Source organism: Adiantum capillus-veneris, chromosome 11 (genome assembly GCF_014529385.1).
Source record: "Adiantum capillus-veneris isolate H3 chromosome 11, ASM1452938v2, whole genome shotgun sequence".
Lineage (NCBI taxonomy): Eukaryota > Viridiplantae > Streptophyta > Polypodiopsida > Polypodiales > Pteridaceae > Adiantum > Adiantum capillus-veneris.
Window position 1 is genome coordinate 15,622,396 of NC_140941.1, and position 17,583 is coordinate 15,639,978.

The window sequence follows — 17,583 nt, forward strand, 5'->3', positions numbered from 1 at the left end:
ACTGTAAGTCAGTAGTGCGCTATCCGCGGCATGCTCAAGATGCTCAGCCAACTATGCCTCTTGCCAGACTAATGGCATCACCTGACAGAAACATGGCGGCTGTCAAAACTTTATTGTTACTATTCTTCTTGTTAGTTGCAAAGTAAGCATTAAATTGATGCATCCAAGAATAAATGTAACTATGTCAGACTTTGTAAATAATTAATGTATTTACGAGAAAAGAATTATCTAGCTAGTTGCGTGTGTTGGTCTCTCTGGGCCTACCTACCCTCTTTCCTTTAGCAGCTATATGTAGAGCTTCACATTCCCTCTCTATAGCCATTCTTTCCTTTTCGATTGCGGCCCGCTGAATCTCTTGTTGTAGCATCATCCCCATCATGGACTTCATCAAGTCTCCATAAAATTTAGTGCAATCCATGGCGTAGATGGGAACAAAGGAGGATCTAAAAACAGTCCTCCTGGTAGAGGGACTTCTTCTTCTCCAATTCCACTCTCATCACCTTCATGCAAGGTATCCATCCCGCTTATGGTGATAACCATGCACTGAGTACTTGGGTACTTGGGGTTCTTGGGGGAATTTGGGTACTTGGGGTTCTTGGGGGTACTTGAGGTTCTTGGGGTACTTGGGTTCCTGGTACTTGGTACTTCTTGCAATCTGCGTTTAAGAAGGCTTTTCTCTTACCCGGCTCAACTCTTTCCAACGGGTGCACCGCTTAGCGGCCTTGCCCTCACACCAAGGTTGCTTTTTCCCACCTCACGTCGATTGGCTTGCCGCAATGTGCAAGATCCGCTCTCAATAAGTGGAAAAAGAGGAACGAGGTAAGGTTGAACAAGCCCTTCTTTTCTAGGTTACTTGTCACTCTTCAAAAACACAGATTGGAGAGATCAACACGCCCAAGTGGTCTTGGGTTACGTGCAATCTCAAACAAGCAAAAAAAGTTCTATGGTTCATTTATGGCTTAATTGCCCTTAAGACAGACCGATGAAGAGGGGAGTGCACCCGATGCGCAATGGACTAAGGGTGGGAGTGGTTAATAAGTCCGGGGCAAGGACACGAAGATTCTTTGAGAAAATAAATCTCAAAGAAGTTCTTTTCTTGAGTGGAAAAAGAGGAACGAGGTAAGGTTGAACAAGCCCTTCTTTTCTAGGTTACTTGTCACTCTTCAAAAACACAGATTGGAGAGATCAACACGCCCAAGTGGTCTTGGGTTACGTGCAATCTCAAACAAGCAAAAAAAGTTCTATGGTTCATTTATGGCTTAATTGCCCTTAAGACAGACCGATGAAGAGGGGAGTGCACCCGATGCGCAATGGACTAAGGGTGGGAGTGGTTAATAAGTCCGGGGCAAGGACACGAAGATTCTTTGAGAAAATAAATCTCAAAGAAGTTCTTTTCTTGAGTGACGATACTGAGCAATATCAAAGATCTCTAATACCAATGTAATGTGCCGCAGAAGTGATTGATGGTGAATGCTCGGGATGAGTGCTCAATGCATACTCAAGGTTCCTTTTGCTGAAGGAGAGTTCCTTTTGTTGAATGAGAGATAGGCAAAGATTAGAGAGAGAAGAGAGAATGATACTATGAATGAAGGCTCTGTGAGAGAGACAGAAAGGGGAGAGAGAGAGAGAGAGAGAGAGAGAGAGAGAGAGAGAGAGAGAGAGAAGACTGACACCATATGGGGTCCCAAAACCCCCTCCAAGGGGCCCCCTCTCTATCGCTAGAGAGGTATTTTCTTTAGATTGCACAAATGCTCATACAATGGTCATAGATGTTGAGATGCTAACAGGATCTTGCGGTAGATGCTTGGATCAGAGAGATTAAGGGCTGAAAATGCAAAACGCTAGGGATGTCGAATGGGGTCTGCGATTGCGACGACGCTATGGGCTAATCTACTGTCGCCGATGGGTGAGAATTGAAAAACGCTGGCTGATCTGAGGGCTGAATGTGAAAACACTGGGACTATGGCTGAATGTGAAAACACTGGGACTATGGCTGAAATCTGCAACTTCTGAAAAACGCCAGGGCTGAAAACTGACGGCGATGCGATCTGCTACTGATGGCTGAAAACGCTGATGGTCTGCTTGTCATGGCTGAAAACGCTGATGCAAAACGCCATGGATGCTGATGGTGCTGCAAGTACTAGGTGTTGGTACTGAGGGTATTGACTTATGGTTGAGAAGTGACTCCTAGGATCACTTACATAGGAAATTTAAAAAGATGCTAAAATGTCACTTATTAATAAGTATGATGAACAACTAATAAGAGGTGCTTCGTATGCAGTTGTTACCTAGGCTTGGTACTAATGCAATGGTACGGGAACACTCCCCAGTGCCTACACCTAGCAAACACTAGTTGTGTTCATGTGCAATCAGAGGGTATGCAACTAATCTAAAGTGACTGGACATGCAGATCTTGCATACACACTCACAAGGGTGCCAGAACACTTCTTAGATTGTCCTAAACCCTAAAAGTAGGAGTTACAACTTGTCCACATACACATAGGGTTAATTGTGCATGTGACAATTTTAGGTTTGTTATCTCTCATCGCCTGGCGAATACCAACCAGCCAGTTACAAAAAGTGAAGCACGTCGCTTTGCTTTGCTCCAAATACCATTAATGACAGCTCTCGTTACACTAAGAAACAACAAATCTAAGCTGAGCTGAGTATATCTTCCTGGGGTTTTGGGTTCACTCAAAGTAAACAAACCTTGGTTGATTTTCTACAAAGGTTAATTTCAAATTTGATGTGTTAAGCACCACGAAATAGTTAGATGAGTAATACAGGTGGAGAACAAAGAACAAAGGATATTCCACAAAAACTATCTTGTAGTAGGTTGATTGGCTATGTGCAATTGTTTGCCTTGGACACAGAACCATGTATTGAACAATCAGAACATTTATACCAGTAAAAATACACGTGTAATACATAATGACTTTGCCTATCACACATAATAAGAGCTCGGTTTAATTTCCATGATGAATAAAACATTTACTGTGGTCCATGGCAAGCCTTTCTAAAAACACTTGGACAGCCAAAACACACAAAATGTTCAGTGAGCCCTTCAACAGAACATATTCCATGGACTACATAGTACTCAGAGTGGACCCAACGAAGATGCCATGCATGTGAATGGTAAACATTTTAACACCTTAAGTTGCTTCGTCACTATTTGTGGAAGTTTTGAAGACACATTTTCTAGGAGATACAAGGTAAACTGCTTAATAATGAGACATTCATGATTCCACGATAATTATGCACTATCTTATAACATTGGTGTAAGTAGTTAAAACATTTGATGAGGACTGCAGCCAGGGCTTATGTCTCAAGCAAAATTAAACAAGCCATGGGCTGTAGTGTGATCCATAATATGCCTCCCCTTGATGTTCAAAGCTGGCCCTTAAGGAATCAAGGAAGCAATTAAAACACTTTTATTGCTTCAACCATCCAAAACAGAGGAGATTTCGACTGTGTGAAGTACTCCATTATTAACCTGATCAGTAAGGTGCTCAACTGTCCAGGTCTATGTAGTTTGCGAGGTTTTCATCAAGATTTTGGGAGGGGAGAAAAAAACTGAATGTACAAGAAAGAGAGCAGAAAACTCACCTCCTTAAAAGAATGGCCCTCGTCTGGAGAGCTGAAAAGGGAGGAGTAGTAGGCTGGATTGTATATAGATCCCCCCAATACTTCATCACTCAAAGAAAATTGCCGAGTTGTGCGTGGACTGGATGCTGGACTGGAAAATCCCAAGGTCCCACTTTGTCCCTCAACATCAACATGAGAATCTATGCCTCTGTGATCTATGCCCAATCTGTACATTTGAAACCACAAGAAGGCAGACAAAAATCGTATTGTGAAACCTGATATTTGCATTCCAAGGACCAGATTCAAGGAGAACGCAGTGAATCTTCCAACATTTGCCTCGTGCGGGTACTGCCTATGGTTGGAAAAAAAGTAAGACAGACACTCTCTCTCTGTCTCTCTCTCTCTCTCTCTCTCTCTCTCTCTCTTCACGGCAGCTCTGGCGTGGGACAGCAGTTCAGCCCCTTGTGCATCCAACTCCACTATACACAACAAGTGCTCTCTCTCTCTCTCTCTCTCTCTCTCTCTCTCTCTCTCTCTCTCTCTCTCTCAGGTCATTTTGGCCTTTTAGAGACGTTGATATACCATTACATATCCCTCTCTCTCTCTCTCCTCAACGCGTGGGCATCTGTGCATACCAGCAGGTCTCAGCGCGTGGGCAGCCCAGCAGGTCTGCGTGTTGTCATCTGTGCATACTCAGCGCGAGGGCAGCCAGCAGGTCTTTCTCAGCGCCTGGGCAGCCAGCAGCGTGGGCAACCAGCAGCTGCAGTGGGTTTGAGGTTCTGTCCAGCGCACAGGAAATCAGAAATTCTGCAGATTATTGGGGAAAGTGCAGAAATTCAGCAGGTGCATTTCCCAAAAACAGAGCAAAAATTCAGATTTTTCCTGCAGAAATTGTCCCAAAAACAGAACAGAAATTCTCAGATTTTCAAAACTGCAGAATTGTATTTTTTGTGTGTGGAATAAACATGTATACCTGATGGGGACCACCTAACTATGTATGCATAATGTGGTAAACATAGTGTGGAAAACATACTTGGTGCTGTTGGGCTACTCCCTTGCCTGGGTTGCTTGCAATGGCATCCCCAGCAGTTCCCGAGAGCTCTAGCCCCTTGCAGGCAATGGCATCGCCAGCAATGAAGAAATCAACTTTTATGGCTACCAGCAAGAGGTTAGAAAACATGGAAAAGGAGATGAAGGCGTACAAGACAGAGATGGAAGAGTGGAAGATGGAGAAGGCGATCTTTCTTCAGTGGAAAATCAGTGAAGCCGAGCTTCGAACTGTGGAGAAAATGGAGTTTCGGGCCGAAATTGAAGACCTCAAGAATCAGATTTCAGCCCTCAAGAGAGACCTAGCCGATGCAAGAGCCAACGGTGGATTAAAAGAGGGAGAAATCCAACCCTCAATGATAGAAGAACTTAGGGTAATCAAAGAACAAATGCAAGCCATCAAGGAAGAAGAAAAACAACAGGAAGCAAAAACGTCCTCGTGGACAGATATGATTACCAAAACCCATAAGAAAGTGGAGTGTTGACCCATCAGCGTCCACTTCTAGTAGTCATGGGCCGGGCTTGTCGATCCAATAGGAAAAGGGTAGAGTGATCGCCGATGAGAGGCGCACTCTAACTAAAACATTCAAGGGTTAGTTGGCTACGCATGGGTGCCCAAGTGTGAACGGGCGAGCTCATATAAAAGTCACTTAAACCTAAAAATCACTCATTTTCTCATTTGTGCAATTGAAGAGTGCTCTTGCTCCATCTCCATCTTCTTCTTCTTCATCTCCTTGTGTGTGTGTGTGTGTGTGTGTGTGTGTGTGTGTGTGTGTGTATGCGTGTGAGAGAGAGTGAGTGTGTGCGATCGAGCATTGCGACGACATCACGGCGGTGGCGAGGCGGTTGAGCGCGGCACGGTGGTAGCTCCTTCTTCGCGGCGAGGAATCCTCCACGAAGGCGAGAGTAGGGCGGTGAGTGACACACCCTTGCTCTCTTGTGCTTGCTAGATTAGTCTGGTTGTGTGCTTGCATGCATTTGTGGCTCGCACACAGTGTACGGCAAATTCCTTGCATTGACACGTGCGACAGACGCGCACATATTTGGCGCCGCTGCCCGGGAAATGCCTTGCATTAAGCTCGAGTAGCACTCTATGCTGTTTTGTGGTACATTATGAAATGTAGGAAAGGTAGAGAAGGAAGGTGTGTGTGTTGAGAAGAAGTTTGTTTTGCTGCAGTGTACTGTTTTTGTTAATAAGGTGTTGAAAGGTACTGTGTTTTCTGTTCATAAGGTGTTAGAATTAAGGTAGTAGAGCTATAATGTTAGTTTTGTAAGGTACAGTAAGTAGATTTGTTAGCTAATGAGTTGTTGTAGTCATGTGTTTGTGTGTATCAGTAGCTGTGTTAGTTGTATGTCACAAGACGGACACCACGTGCCAATAGAAAAGAACAGACTGAACAGACTTTTAGCACTTCAATAACAACTGAACTAAAAGAGAGACAACACGCGACACGGAGTGGCGGAATTCCACCCCAGAGAGTATTGGCCCCAAACCTTGGCGCCCCTGTCGGTATTTCTTTATATTGCATCATCAAAGTACAAGTCGGTACTCCAGACTCTGCACCTTCTCCAGGAAGCATGCCAGAGAATGAGCCCTAGCCTCATATTAAACGTCCTTGGCCTGAAAAGCAGTTACAGTAAAAAGCCTTTAAAACTCAAAAGCTTCTGGTCCAAAAGCAAAGCCAAAAAGCTACCAACGTAATCTACGGAAATCCATACAGCCTGCCACATCATCATGCCAACGTAATTTTTGGAAATCTACCGCGCTGCCCGTAGGGTTAGGGTTAGGGCTTATGCAGTTTTAGGGTTAGGGTTTCAAGAATTAGGGTTTACAGGTTTCAGGGTTAGGGTTTCCAAAATTAGGGTTTCAATAGTTAGGGTTTCTGGCAGAAATTAGGGTTAGGGTTTTCTGCTCTCGGACAACCACTTCTTCTGTTACTTGTTCTTCTTAGGGTTTAGGCCTCCCGGCCGGCATCTGTAAGTTGACTTCATTCTTTAGGCTTTGACACGTGAACAGTTTGTTACATCTCCCCTTCTTGAAAGAGAGTAATCGTCCGCGATTACAATATATCTGCAAAACAACTCAAGTTAGCCCAAAAATTTCCAAGGGACATTCCGAGGGACAATCAGTTTGCTCTTTTTATTAAGGAGTTAGCTTCTCCTTTCTGCTCTTTTAATCAAGGAGTTAGCTTCTCCTTCGACTATTTTGATCAAGGAGTTAGCTTCTCCTTTCTCTAGATCGGAACTCTTGATATTCCGGCGTAGTAAAATTAGCCATCACACCCAGACCGTACTGATCTTCCACGCGTGTCTTGATGCACTAAAATTACATACCCGGCAATCTCATCCAATTAGGAATATTCAGTAGTTGGCACATCACAATGCAACACAAATGCACACATATGCATGTTACAAGACATAGAAACATAAAGCCGCCGATGAACACTCCCCTCGCAGAACCTAAAAAGGTCCGGGCGGGAGATATTCAAGGACTCCTTCATCACTCCTCCCACATAACCTAAAAAGGTCTGGGCCGGGAGATATGGAGGCCTTTTACAACCAAACGCCCCCCAGACCGTAGCCTGCGTCGTTTGGAGGTGCTGAGAGTAACCACTGCTCAGACTTCTTAATACTCCTCCCGCATAACCATCCAGGTCCGGGCCGGGAGTCACAACAACAATTATTTTACAAGCATACAACCAAACCTCCCCAGGCATTGGCCTGCGTCATTCGAAGGTTTTCAAACATACAACGAAACGTTCCCCAGACATCGGCCTGCGTCGTTCCGAGGTTCAAACAATACCAAAACAATATTTCTCACTTCTCCAACCGAGAGTAAAGTCACCAATCATTGAAACCAGTATCAAACCCGAGTCAAACAATTGAAATCGGCACCAAAACGGGTTCAAAACAGATACCCATTTCAAACAAATTTCAAACAGGATCACCAAACAAGATCAAACAAAGCAATCTCGACATCAGTCGAGCTCGAAAAGTCGACTGACTTTCCATCTTGAAACCTGCACCAAAAATTAGGGTTAGGTTTCTTCCATAAGGTCATCGCCGAGCACAGCATGGTCCATCAGCTCTTGGACAAACAGTGTTGCTTTGGCGCCGATGGTAGTCCCAAGATAGCAATCGCACTGGACCTCCAAGGTTATCTCATCGTGAAGAGACATCTACTAAGAGATGTCGAGGAATTTCAAGATATAATCTGCTAGGGTTTCTATGGCAAGCATTTCAGGATACCCCACTTTGCCTGAAGTTGCACTCCAAAGGAAGATGTTAGAAACCATATAACTTCGGGCAAAAATTTTCTTGAAAGCTTGCCAAGTACTTTAAGTATGCTGCTTGGTAGCTGTAGACATCAACATCTGCATGGCACTGCTTCTGAGAAAAAAAAACAGTGACTTGAAACAAATCTGGATCCTTCTCTTGCAAGTGATCTTAATTGGCTTATGCCCTGTAAGACACTGCGGTGAAGACGGGAGCGCGCCCGATGCGCGATGAAGTAAGGCTGGGAGTGGCTAATAAGTCCGGGCTGGGGAGCGAAGATACCTCCAATAAAAATTAGCTTTGTCTGCTCTTTTGTAGGACCGGTATGCTTCCAGAAAAGCACACGCCTAATGCTCTGATACAACTGTCACAAGACGGGCACCACGTGCCAATAGAAAAGAACAATCCGAACAGACTTTTAGCACTTCAATAACAACTGAACTGAAAGAGAGACGACACGCGACACGGAGTGGCAGAATTCCATCCCAGAGAGTATTTGCCCCAAACCTTGGCGCCCCTTTTGGTATTTCTTTATATTGCATCATCAAAGTACAAGTGAGTACTCCAGACTCTGCACCTTCTCCAGGAAGCATGCCAGAGAATGAGCCCTAGCCTCATATTTAAAGGCCCTTGGCTTGAAAAGCAATTACAGTAAAAAGCCTCTAAAACTCAAAAGCTTGTGGTCCAAAAGCAAAGCCAAAAAGCTGCCAACGTAATTTACGAAAATCCGTACAGCGTGCCACGTCATCATCCAACGCAAAACGCGGAAATCCGTACAGCCTGCCACATCATCATGCCAGCGCAATTTTTCGAAATCTGCCACGCTATCCTTAGGGTTAGGATTAGGGTTTCTACAGTTTTAGGGTTAGGGTTTCCAGGTTTTAGGATTAGGGTTTCCAAAATTAGGGTTTCAGCAATTAGGGTTTCTGATAGAAATTAGGGTTAGGGTTAGGGTTTTATGCTCTCAAACAACCACTTCTTCTGTTACTTATTCTTCTTAGAGTTTAGGCCCCACAGCTGGCATCTGTAAGTTGGTTTCATTCTTTAGGCTTTGACACGTCAGCAGTTTGTTACATGTAAGTAGGTAGGTTAGGTGTGTGTACGCTCACGATTTTATCCCAGGCCCAAGCCCAAGCCCATGCTCAAGCTCAAGCCTCAATCACCCTTTAGAATTACTTATTCTAGCCTCGCGCCTAAGTAAAAATCGACCCTTTTGAGAACCAGCAGAGCTTCGAGTAACCGAACGTTGTGATGTAAAGCACACTACGACCCCCTGAGCGATAGGCTCGTTTCGAACTATCACACGCTTTAATAAGAAAACGATAACTAAAAAATATTAAAAAACATCAAAAAACAAGTGAAAACGGGGTGCAAAACGCCCAAAAAACCACGCGGTTAACCTTCGAGGGTATTCGTAGACGCTTGTAGGGTGCCAAAGACACATGCATCTGGGCTCTGGTCGTGTGCTAGAGGCCGAGCAACTAGCGAGCATTTCGCCTTACGCGAATTCTCAATACCGACCTACTTTAGGTTCCGAGCCCTTAGCGGGAACCCAAGGTAGTAGCACCCAAGACCCGCATATAGCGTCTAGTGACTCTTCCTCTGACTACGACGTCATGGAGGGTTACCCAATGCCTAATCTAGATAGCTCAAGCCAAGATATGCATGCCATGGGCCTACGGTCCGGGCCGAGCGTGCTTAGCCGCTTGAAGGAAACCTTTAGTAGAACCACTCGCTCCGAACAGGGAGCTAACGATGTAAATGAGGAGGGTGGGAAAGTAATTCTCCATTCATGACCAACGTAAACTCTATGCTCTTAGACAGTGTGCACGTGAATACTCAATTCACTGCACCCCCTGACTCTTTAGAGCTATTCCCCTCCGAGGTTATATTACCTGATGGTAGAAGCCTTGCCGAAGTACAAGAAGTTGAGCGATATATCATCGCGGCTAGGGAAAAGGAAACTGAGAGCTTACGCAAGGCGGAGCAACGAAGAGAGTTAAAAGCGAAAGCTCCTATGTCAATATCCTTGCTAGGAGAGCAATCGAGTGCTCCTAAATTAGTGACCACTAAGGGTCAACCCATAGAGAGCCACATTGCATCTAGTTCAAAAGACATCCCTAGCATCTCAATCCTAGATGGAGCGTTCTTAAATGAAAACTGGGAGTACGAACTACAAATGGAAACTCTACCCGACCTATACACCAGTCACACCTATCACGTGGGTTGGTTAGATGTCCTACAATCCACAACGGATGCTACTAGTGTGGAGAATCAACAACAAAGAGTTTGTGAGGTCATCCATAGGGTTATTGAGCTAGAGAGACAGAACAAGGGGATCCACATGGCTTCAACGGATCTCATGAGATTCTTGGATATAGGGAAGGCTAAACAACCAACCTTATCGCAAATGGAGACTCCCACGGTAAGTCCGATGGATCCTCCATATGTGGTTTCGCCAGGGATCTCAGTGCAATCTGAGCCCACAAGTGATAGCTTTACTTTTCCAAGTCTTGCTCATCTTTCCCTTGATGACAACACGGCTACCATGCCTACCCCAATGATGGGCGTACCAAGAAACACGCCATGGACCTCATTTGTTAGTAAAGCACCGCTACATGGTAGCTGAATGCCTGCAACAGTATCTACAACTGTACCAATCGTATACACCTATGGGTCCTCGTACTCATGTAGCCCCTACTCCTCCCATTGTTTAAACAACCTATGCTCCACAACCACAACACCCAGGTTCTTATTTCCATGGGACCATACCGGCTAGCATTAGCATGTCACATATGAACTTTGGGCCGCCACATGGCACAACACCGTACCACACGTGGAACACAAGGGCTTCCTACGCGCCAAGCCCAATGCCAATACCTACTCCACATGTAGTCTCTGGAGCATCTTCACCCACAGTGCCTGCTCACTTAGGTGACTTGGTAACGTTTGCTCAAGCTATCGGTCGATCTATTGCTGAGAATATGCGTAACATGCCTTATACAAACCCTAGAAGTAAGGCAGTACAAATAGCCAGCTCACACAAAAATTTAGTGGAGACGGGAATGTGAGAAAGCATATTGAAGTGTTTGAACAAATATGCGATTCTCTAAGGGAACACAATGACCTGCATAAGAGTAATGCTTTAAGCCTAACCTTAAGTGGAAAGGCACGGGATTGGTATAGAACCATGAGGGTGGAAGAAAAAACGATTTATCCTACTCTTAGAAGATTGTTCTTGAGAGAATACATACAAGAGGGAGTGCTTTGGGGTGTAACCTCTCAGCTCCAAAAAGCCCAACGAGAGAAAGGAGGGTCGGTGAGAGACTTTATTAGTCGCTTAAAGCATTTGAATTCTCGTTGTAATCCAAATGTGCGCTTCAATAATAATCAATTGCTTGATAGATTCATTAAGGAATTACGGCATGAGGATACCTACAATGGCCTAATCATTAGAGGTATCACCACTTGGGAAGCAGTCATCACCAATGCAATTCAATTCGAGGATAATTTAATGATTCAAGGAGAAAGAGTGTCTATTGAGCCTAAATCTATTAGCTCGCAAACATCGGGGCATCAATCAAGGAGCCAAAGATATCTGAGATGATTTTAGCAGATCTTACCAAGGCCATTCAAGAGAGTCTTACAGACAATCGTGCTCCACAAAACAATCATATGTATCCAAGAAGGGAGCAACAATGGTATGGACCGCATAGTACCAGTGAATGCCCTACTTTTAGAGTAAAATTCAATGAGATTTGCAATGCCTATGGGAGGTATAGTCATCAAGCTAAGGATTGCATAGTATTTAAACGTGCGATGGCCGATAGACCAACCTTAGCATGGACAGACACACCTCGAGTGCCTGCATTGATGGCGGCCCCACCTCTTGAACAAACGTCACAACACATGGTCCCTAGGACCCAAAATGTTGTTCAAACAACACCCTTACCACCTCCAGTGCTAGGACCGCAACCACCACATCCGAGAATCACTTCTGTGAATCAAGTGGATTGTGAGTCATCTATTGCTTGTTTGGAAGGCTGTGAAGAAGATATAGACCGTAATATTGCCTATGGGATTGATGCGCTTGAAGAAAGCCCACAATACTACATGGAGGACTATTGGGGACAAGTCAAACCTGTCTATCAAGTAGCTGCTCTTGCTGCAAGAGGCCATGCAAGAGGCCAAAATATCAATTACACTGCTAAGAGACCACCTCTTCAATGCTATGAGTGTGGAGGTCCACATTATGTGGCCGAGTGTCCTATTAGGTTACAAAAGAACGCCACACTAATGCAAACCAATCAAGCGAGCACGTCTACAATGCCGATACTCATGTGTAATCGATGTGGCATAGATCATTTGATTGCCCAATGTCCAAATAATCCAAATGCGTCAAAGATCACGCCATTAAACTTGATTGAGGTTACAGAGGAGCCATCACAAAGTACTCCTTTGGTACCAGTGAACGTACTCCCACGATCGATGCTCCAAAACAAAATTATATTCTTGAGGAAAGAGACACGGCATCAATTGCCCAATCTCAGAAAAAGAAGAAAACACAAAAAAAGAGATTGCATAAAGCAGTGAAGTCAGACCCCAGTTCAAAGACCAACATAGGGCCTGGTGACGACCACGTATATATGACCGATGCTAAAGAGGATTCTGATTCAGGTGAAACCATGGAGACCAAAACGACCACTAAGATAGAAACCAATAAGGAAGATCTTCATCAGCCACAATGGCCAGGATCCAAGAAGAAGATAGGAACTTATCCAAACTTTATAGAGGAAATCGAGCGAGACAAGCAATTAAGGAGTTTGGTAGAAGATACTCAAAGGGATCGAGAACCAGCACCTAGGTAGATCCAAATTATAGACACAGTGTTTCCTACGCAACAACAACCTCACCAAGTCCATAGACCCTTAGCCATACCTAGTCTCATCCAAGAAGAAAGTGACTTAAAGTCATGGGAAAGTAGGCATACTCACTTCTTGATGGAAAGAATGTTTACAGAGGGACTATCTGACCCTATTGAAGAAATGGAGATCCCATCTTCCCCACGTCAAGGTACTGAAGCCCAAAAGGTGCCGTTAGATATTGCCAAATTGATGGATTTCATGGCTTCAGAAGTCAGAACCACCATCATGTCCAAACTATATGTAGACCCTGAGCTATTCTTAGCTCTTCGAGCTTTCCTCAATGGAGAACTGAAGGTCGGGCTACGACAATTTGCAGAGATGGATGGAGCTAGGGAGATGCCAATAGAGGAGGAGCACTTAGATCCACAACCCAACCTAGATAAGAACCTTGTTGTAGAAATACCTGTTAACAACTTTGAGGGCGATGAATCCAATGTGACCATACCAATCACTACTAAGGGATAAACTGTGAAGAGAATCCTTGATGGTGGCACAGGGGTTAGCATTGTGACTAAAAATTGCTGGAAAATCATAGGAAGACCTCACCTTGGAACCACAACCATAGTAGTAAAGATAGCCAATGGGTCTATCGTTCAACCTATTGGGATGCTAGAAGATCTCAAGATCAAGGTCTTTGGACATAAAATAAGAATTACCTTCATTGTTATGGATTTCTCTAAGCACACTATGGCATCTGAGATTATCTTAGGACGTCTTTTCATGAGGGAAGCAAAAATTGGTGCATGACTGGTTTAAAAACCATGTCTACCTCCACTTCCAAGATTCTGTCATTCGAGTGGATCTTGTAACTGGTCGAGCACATTCTCTAGGAAAACAAGTTTATAATTGATGATATATCTGACACTACAGTTCACTCGGCCCCACACATGTAAAGCGGACACTAATGTTGGGAAAGATTCTCCTTATATGGATGTTCTACTTGGGATGACTAAGTCTGACAATGTGGATCGGGTCCACTTAGCAGCAACCATAGACACTTGGGGAAACAGGGGGACGCCTGGGTAACACCTGAGGGGGATGAATTGCCACGACTCGTACCCTTAAATATGCTAAAAGCTATGCATATAGCTTCTGATGACCTACAAGATGAAGGTCTGACTGGCATTGGAACCAGTAGCGCACACAATTTGAAGTCAGAATCATTGATTGAAAATGACTTTGAGGACAAAGAATCTGAGTTAAATCTTAGTGCAAATGTGGGGACAAACCATTCAGGGCCCAGTGGTACCCTAGATGACAATCTATCCAAGGGAGCAGAAGACACAAGTAGCGATTCATCTAGTGACTCTTCACTAGAGATATCGCTTGACCAAAGCCAAAAGTTCTCTGGATGCCTGGGTGCCCAGCGCTAGGAACATCGTGGCAAGGAACGGCAAGGGACGGAGAGGACGGCAGGGGACGGGAGGGGATGGCAGGGGATGGGAGGGGATTTTTTTAAAATTTTGAAAACCTGATCATTTCTAGAGGCTTGTTTCTCTCCAATAGCCATATGTTTGAACTTCAAAGCGCCCCAATGGCTATAAAAGCCACCCTTTGGGTCCTCATTTCTCGATGTTTTATTAGCACATTTGCGTCTATATGACTCATGTTCTTTGGTCTATTTAGAGTAAATTTGTGGTCAAAGTGATGCTCTATGTGTGTGCCATGTGTATAGGTCAAAAAATGCCAAAAAAACTCTTCTTTTTTTTTTGCCGTCCCGAACCCCGTCCCCGTTTCCTGACTTTTGCCGTCCCGTCCCCGTTCCCGACCCCGATCCGCTGTCCCATGTAACTATGGAGTCATCCCCCGCTTCGACCTCGTTCCATATCTTGCCAAAATGGCCATTAGAACGACATAGCCCTCAGAGAGAGAGATAGAAATCCGTCGAGATTTCAGCCATAGACAAGGCATTAACCTCAGAAATCCTGTTGAGCGCATCGGCAACTCGATTGCTGGATCCTTTTCTATAACGGATCTCAAAATCAAACTCTTGCATAAGCTCAACCCATCTAGCCTTCCGGCCTCTGAGATCACCCTGATCACAGATATAGAGCAAGGAGTGATAATCTGTCCATGCAACAAATGTAGAGTCATACAAGTAGTGCCGCCATTTCCTCAAGGCGTGGACCACAGCATAAAGCTCCTTCTCGTACGTTGGATAACGCATCTCAGCGTCAGAAAGCTTCTTACGTTCAAATGCAACAGGACATCCATCCTGGTATAATGCCGCACCAATAGCATAATCACTAGCATCCGTTTCAACCACAAACGGTTTACTAGGATCCACAATGTGCAGTATTGGCGCAGTAGTCACCAAGTGCTTTAGTATCCGAAAGCTCTCGTCGAGGCGCTCATTCCAGACAACAAGGGAATTACCTTTACGATGAGGAACCCGAAGTCTTCGGCACTTTCACCCCTTCTTTTAAAAGTTGCGTAAGCGGAGCAGCAACTTTAGAGTAATCCTTGATAAACTTGCGAAAGAATCCGGTAAAGCCTAAAAAGGACTTTACTTGGCGTACATTCTTCAGAATGGGCCAATTTCGCACTTTATCCAACTTTTCAGGGTCGACGCGAATTGCATCACGAGTAATGATGTGACCCAAGTACAGAAGCTCTTTCTTAAAGAATTCACACTTAGAAGCCTTAGCGTAAAGCTTCTTTTCTCAATACTTCGAGAACAGTGAGTATATGCAATAGGTGCTCAGACAAACTTCGGCTGTAGATCAACATATCATCGAGAAATACAACAACGAACTTGCCTAAAAATGGTCTCAGCAGATCATTCATCATCTGCTCGAACGTAGCTGGAGCATTGGTCAAACAGAAAGGCAAGACCAAAAACTCGTAGTGACCATAGCGCGTATGGAAGCCTGTCTTAGGAATATCTTCCTTTGATCCCTATCGGATGATAGCCTGATCGCAGGTCTATCTTCGTAAAATACAACCCTCCATAGAGCCGATCTATCAGATCATCCATACGCGGGAGCGGATACTTGTTCTTGACAGTGAGCCTATTCAACCCGTTGTAATCCACGCAGAAGCGCATAGTGTTATCCTTCTTTCGAGGAAGTAGCATTGGCGCTTCCCACGGGGATTTACTAGGCCGAACAAAACCCCTGTCGAGATAATCCTTCAGCTGTAGCTGAATCTCGTCCTCCTCGGTTTTACTAAACCGATAGGGTTGCTTGGAGAAGGGCCGACTACCCGTCACCAACTCAATACCATGATCTACTCCTCTCGAAGGCGGCAAGGCAGGGGTAGATCATCAGGAAAAACATCCTTGAAATCAGTCATGATTTCTCGGATAAGGTTGGATTCTTCGGAATCCCCAAGTTCAACAGTAGAACATGAAACATTTTTACGAAATTCAGTGACAGAAGTACCAAGCACTAATGAATCAAACCAAGCAGATGGTACACATTGATAAAAGTCAACATCAGAAGACTTTATTTCTTTATACATTTCCAAGCCAGTAACAACTGGTATTGCAAAACCATTATTTACAGACTTCTGATTAAAAAGCGACACAGATACATGAGACATGTTCTGCTTAACAAAAACAAGAGAGTGATGTACATAGTCTATATACAATGAGTCTTGTTTATCATAAAACCATGGAATTCCTAAAATAACATCTGCTCTGTCCAAGCGCATGATGTGGAAATCCAGGTTCTCTTTGTAATCAGCCAGCTCGAGCGACAAGTCTGGAACCATCCGATTCCATACATCCGTATCCACGCCACGAGCCATCTTCACGCGATACTCATGGTCACTTCCCGCGTCCGTAGGCTCAGTTTCTGCACCAATTTTGCATCCACAAAATTGTGTGAGCTTCCATTTTCAAGGAGTACGGTCACGTCGTGACCATTGATCTTCCCGGGAAACGGAGAAGATCGTGCTTATCAAACACTTAGGTACTAAAAGTACAGTTAGTGCATGAACTGTGCGCTAAATGATGGATTTCAACTTGAACAACATCAGAGTTACCTGAGATCTCGTGAATCTGAACCGAAGAACGACCTTGCGATTTCTGCGTCTTCTTCTTCTTGGGGCAATCCTTGATTTGGTGACCCATCTGGCCACATCCGAAGCAAGCCCCCTTCTTCACTGCATCAGCAACTAAAGCATTTCTGGCTTTCTTCTTCTCCTGTGAAGATCTCGGCGGTGATTTGGACTTATGCTGGAATCGGGGTCGCTTCCTCGAAGCACCCTCACCAGATTGATGGTCTGTAGTTCTTTTCTTCTTATAATTCGCTCCATTTATTAAATGGAACGTCCTGGCCTTTGCCACTACATCCTCGACGTCAATCAGGGCTTTATCCTTAATTAAGGCCCAACGGTAGTTCTCATGCAATCCCAGCAGATACATGTGCACGGCGTGCCTAGAATCCACCTTGCAGAAGGTGAGCGCCTCTTTAAAAGCTGTCGTATATCTATCAAAAGACAGAGTTTTCATCAAAAGACTCTGTAGTTTGGCATAAGCTTTCAAAGGGTCCATTTTGGCGAAATCCCTCTTGAATTTCACACAAAAATCAGCCCACGTCGTAGGCTTCTCTGTCATGTCACGCCACCAGGTAAGCGCCTTACTGCGCAGATAGAGAGGAATCGTCTGAATCCTCCGCTCATCATGCTCCCCATGGAGATCAAAGTAAGTGGTCCACTGGTACAGCCAATTATTTATGGCCAATTCCGTACACTCCTCTTCACCTGAGAAAATTGTAGTTTTGTACGGAATTGTGGCTGTTGGACC

At 44.6% G+C, this 17,583-nt stretch overlaps 1 protein-coding gene across 2 annotated transcripts in view; it reads right to left on the bottom strand.

Moving 5' to 3' along the window:
• The window catches only part of LOC147446924 (uncharacterized), a 198,953-nt gene that overhangs the window by 65,950 nt on the left and 115,420 nt on the right, over positions 1-17,583 (bottom strand). For both annotated transcript variants that reach the window (XM_086522865.1, XM_086522866.1), the window contains exon 3: positions 3,607-3,937. In XM_086522865.1, the coding sequence (XP_086378991.1) occupies positions 3,607-3,937 (331 nt within the window). The remainder of the gene's footprint in view (positions 1-3,606; positions 3,938-17,583) is intronic.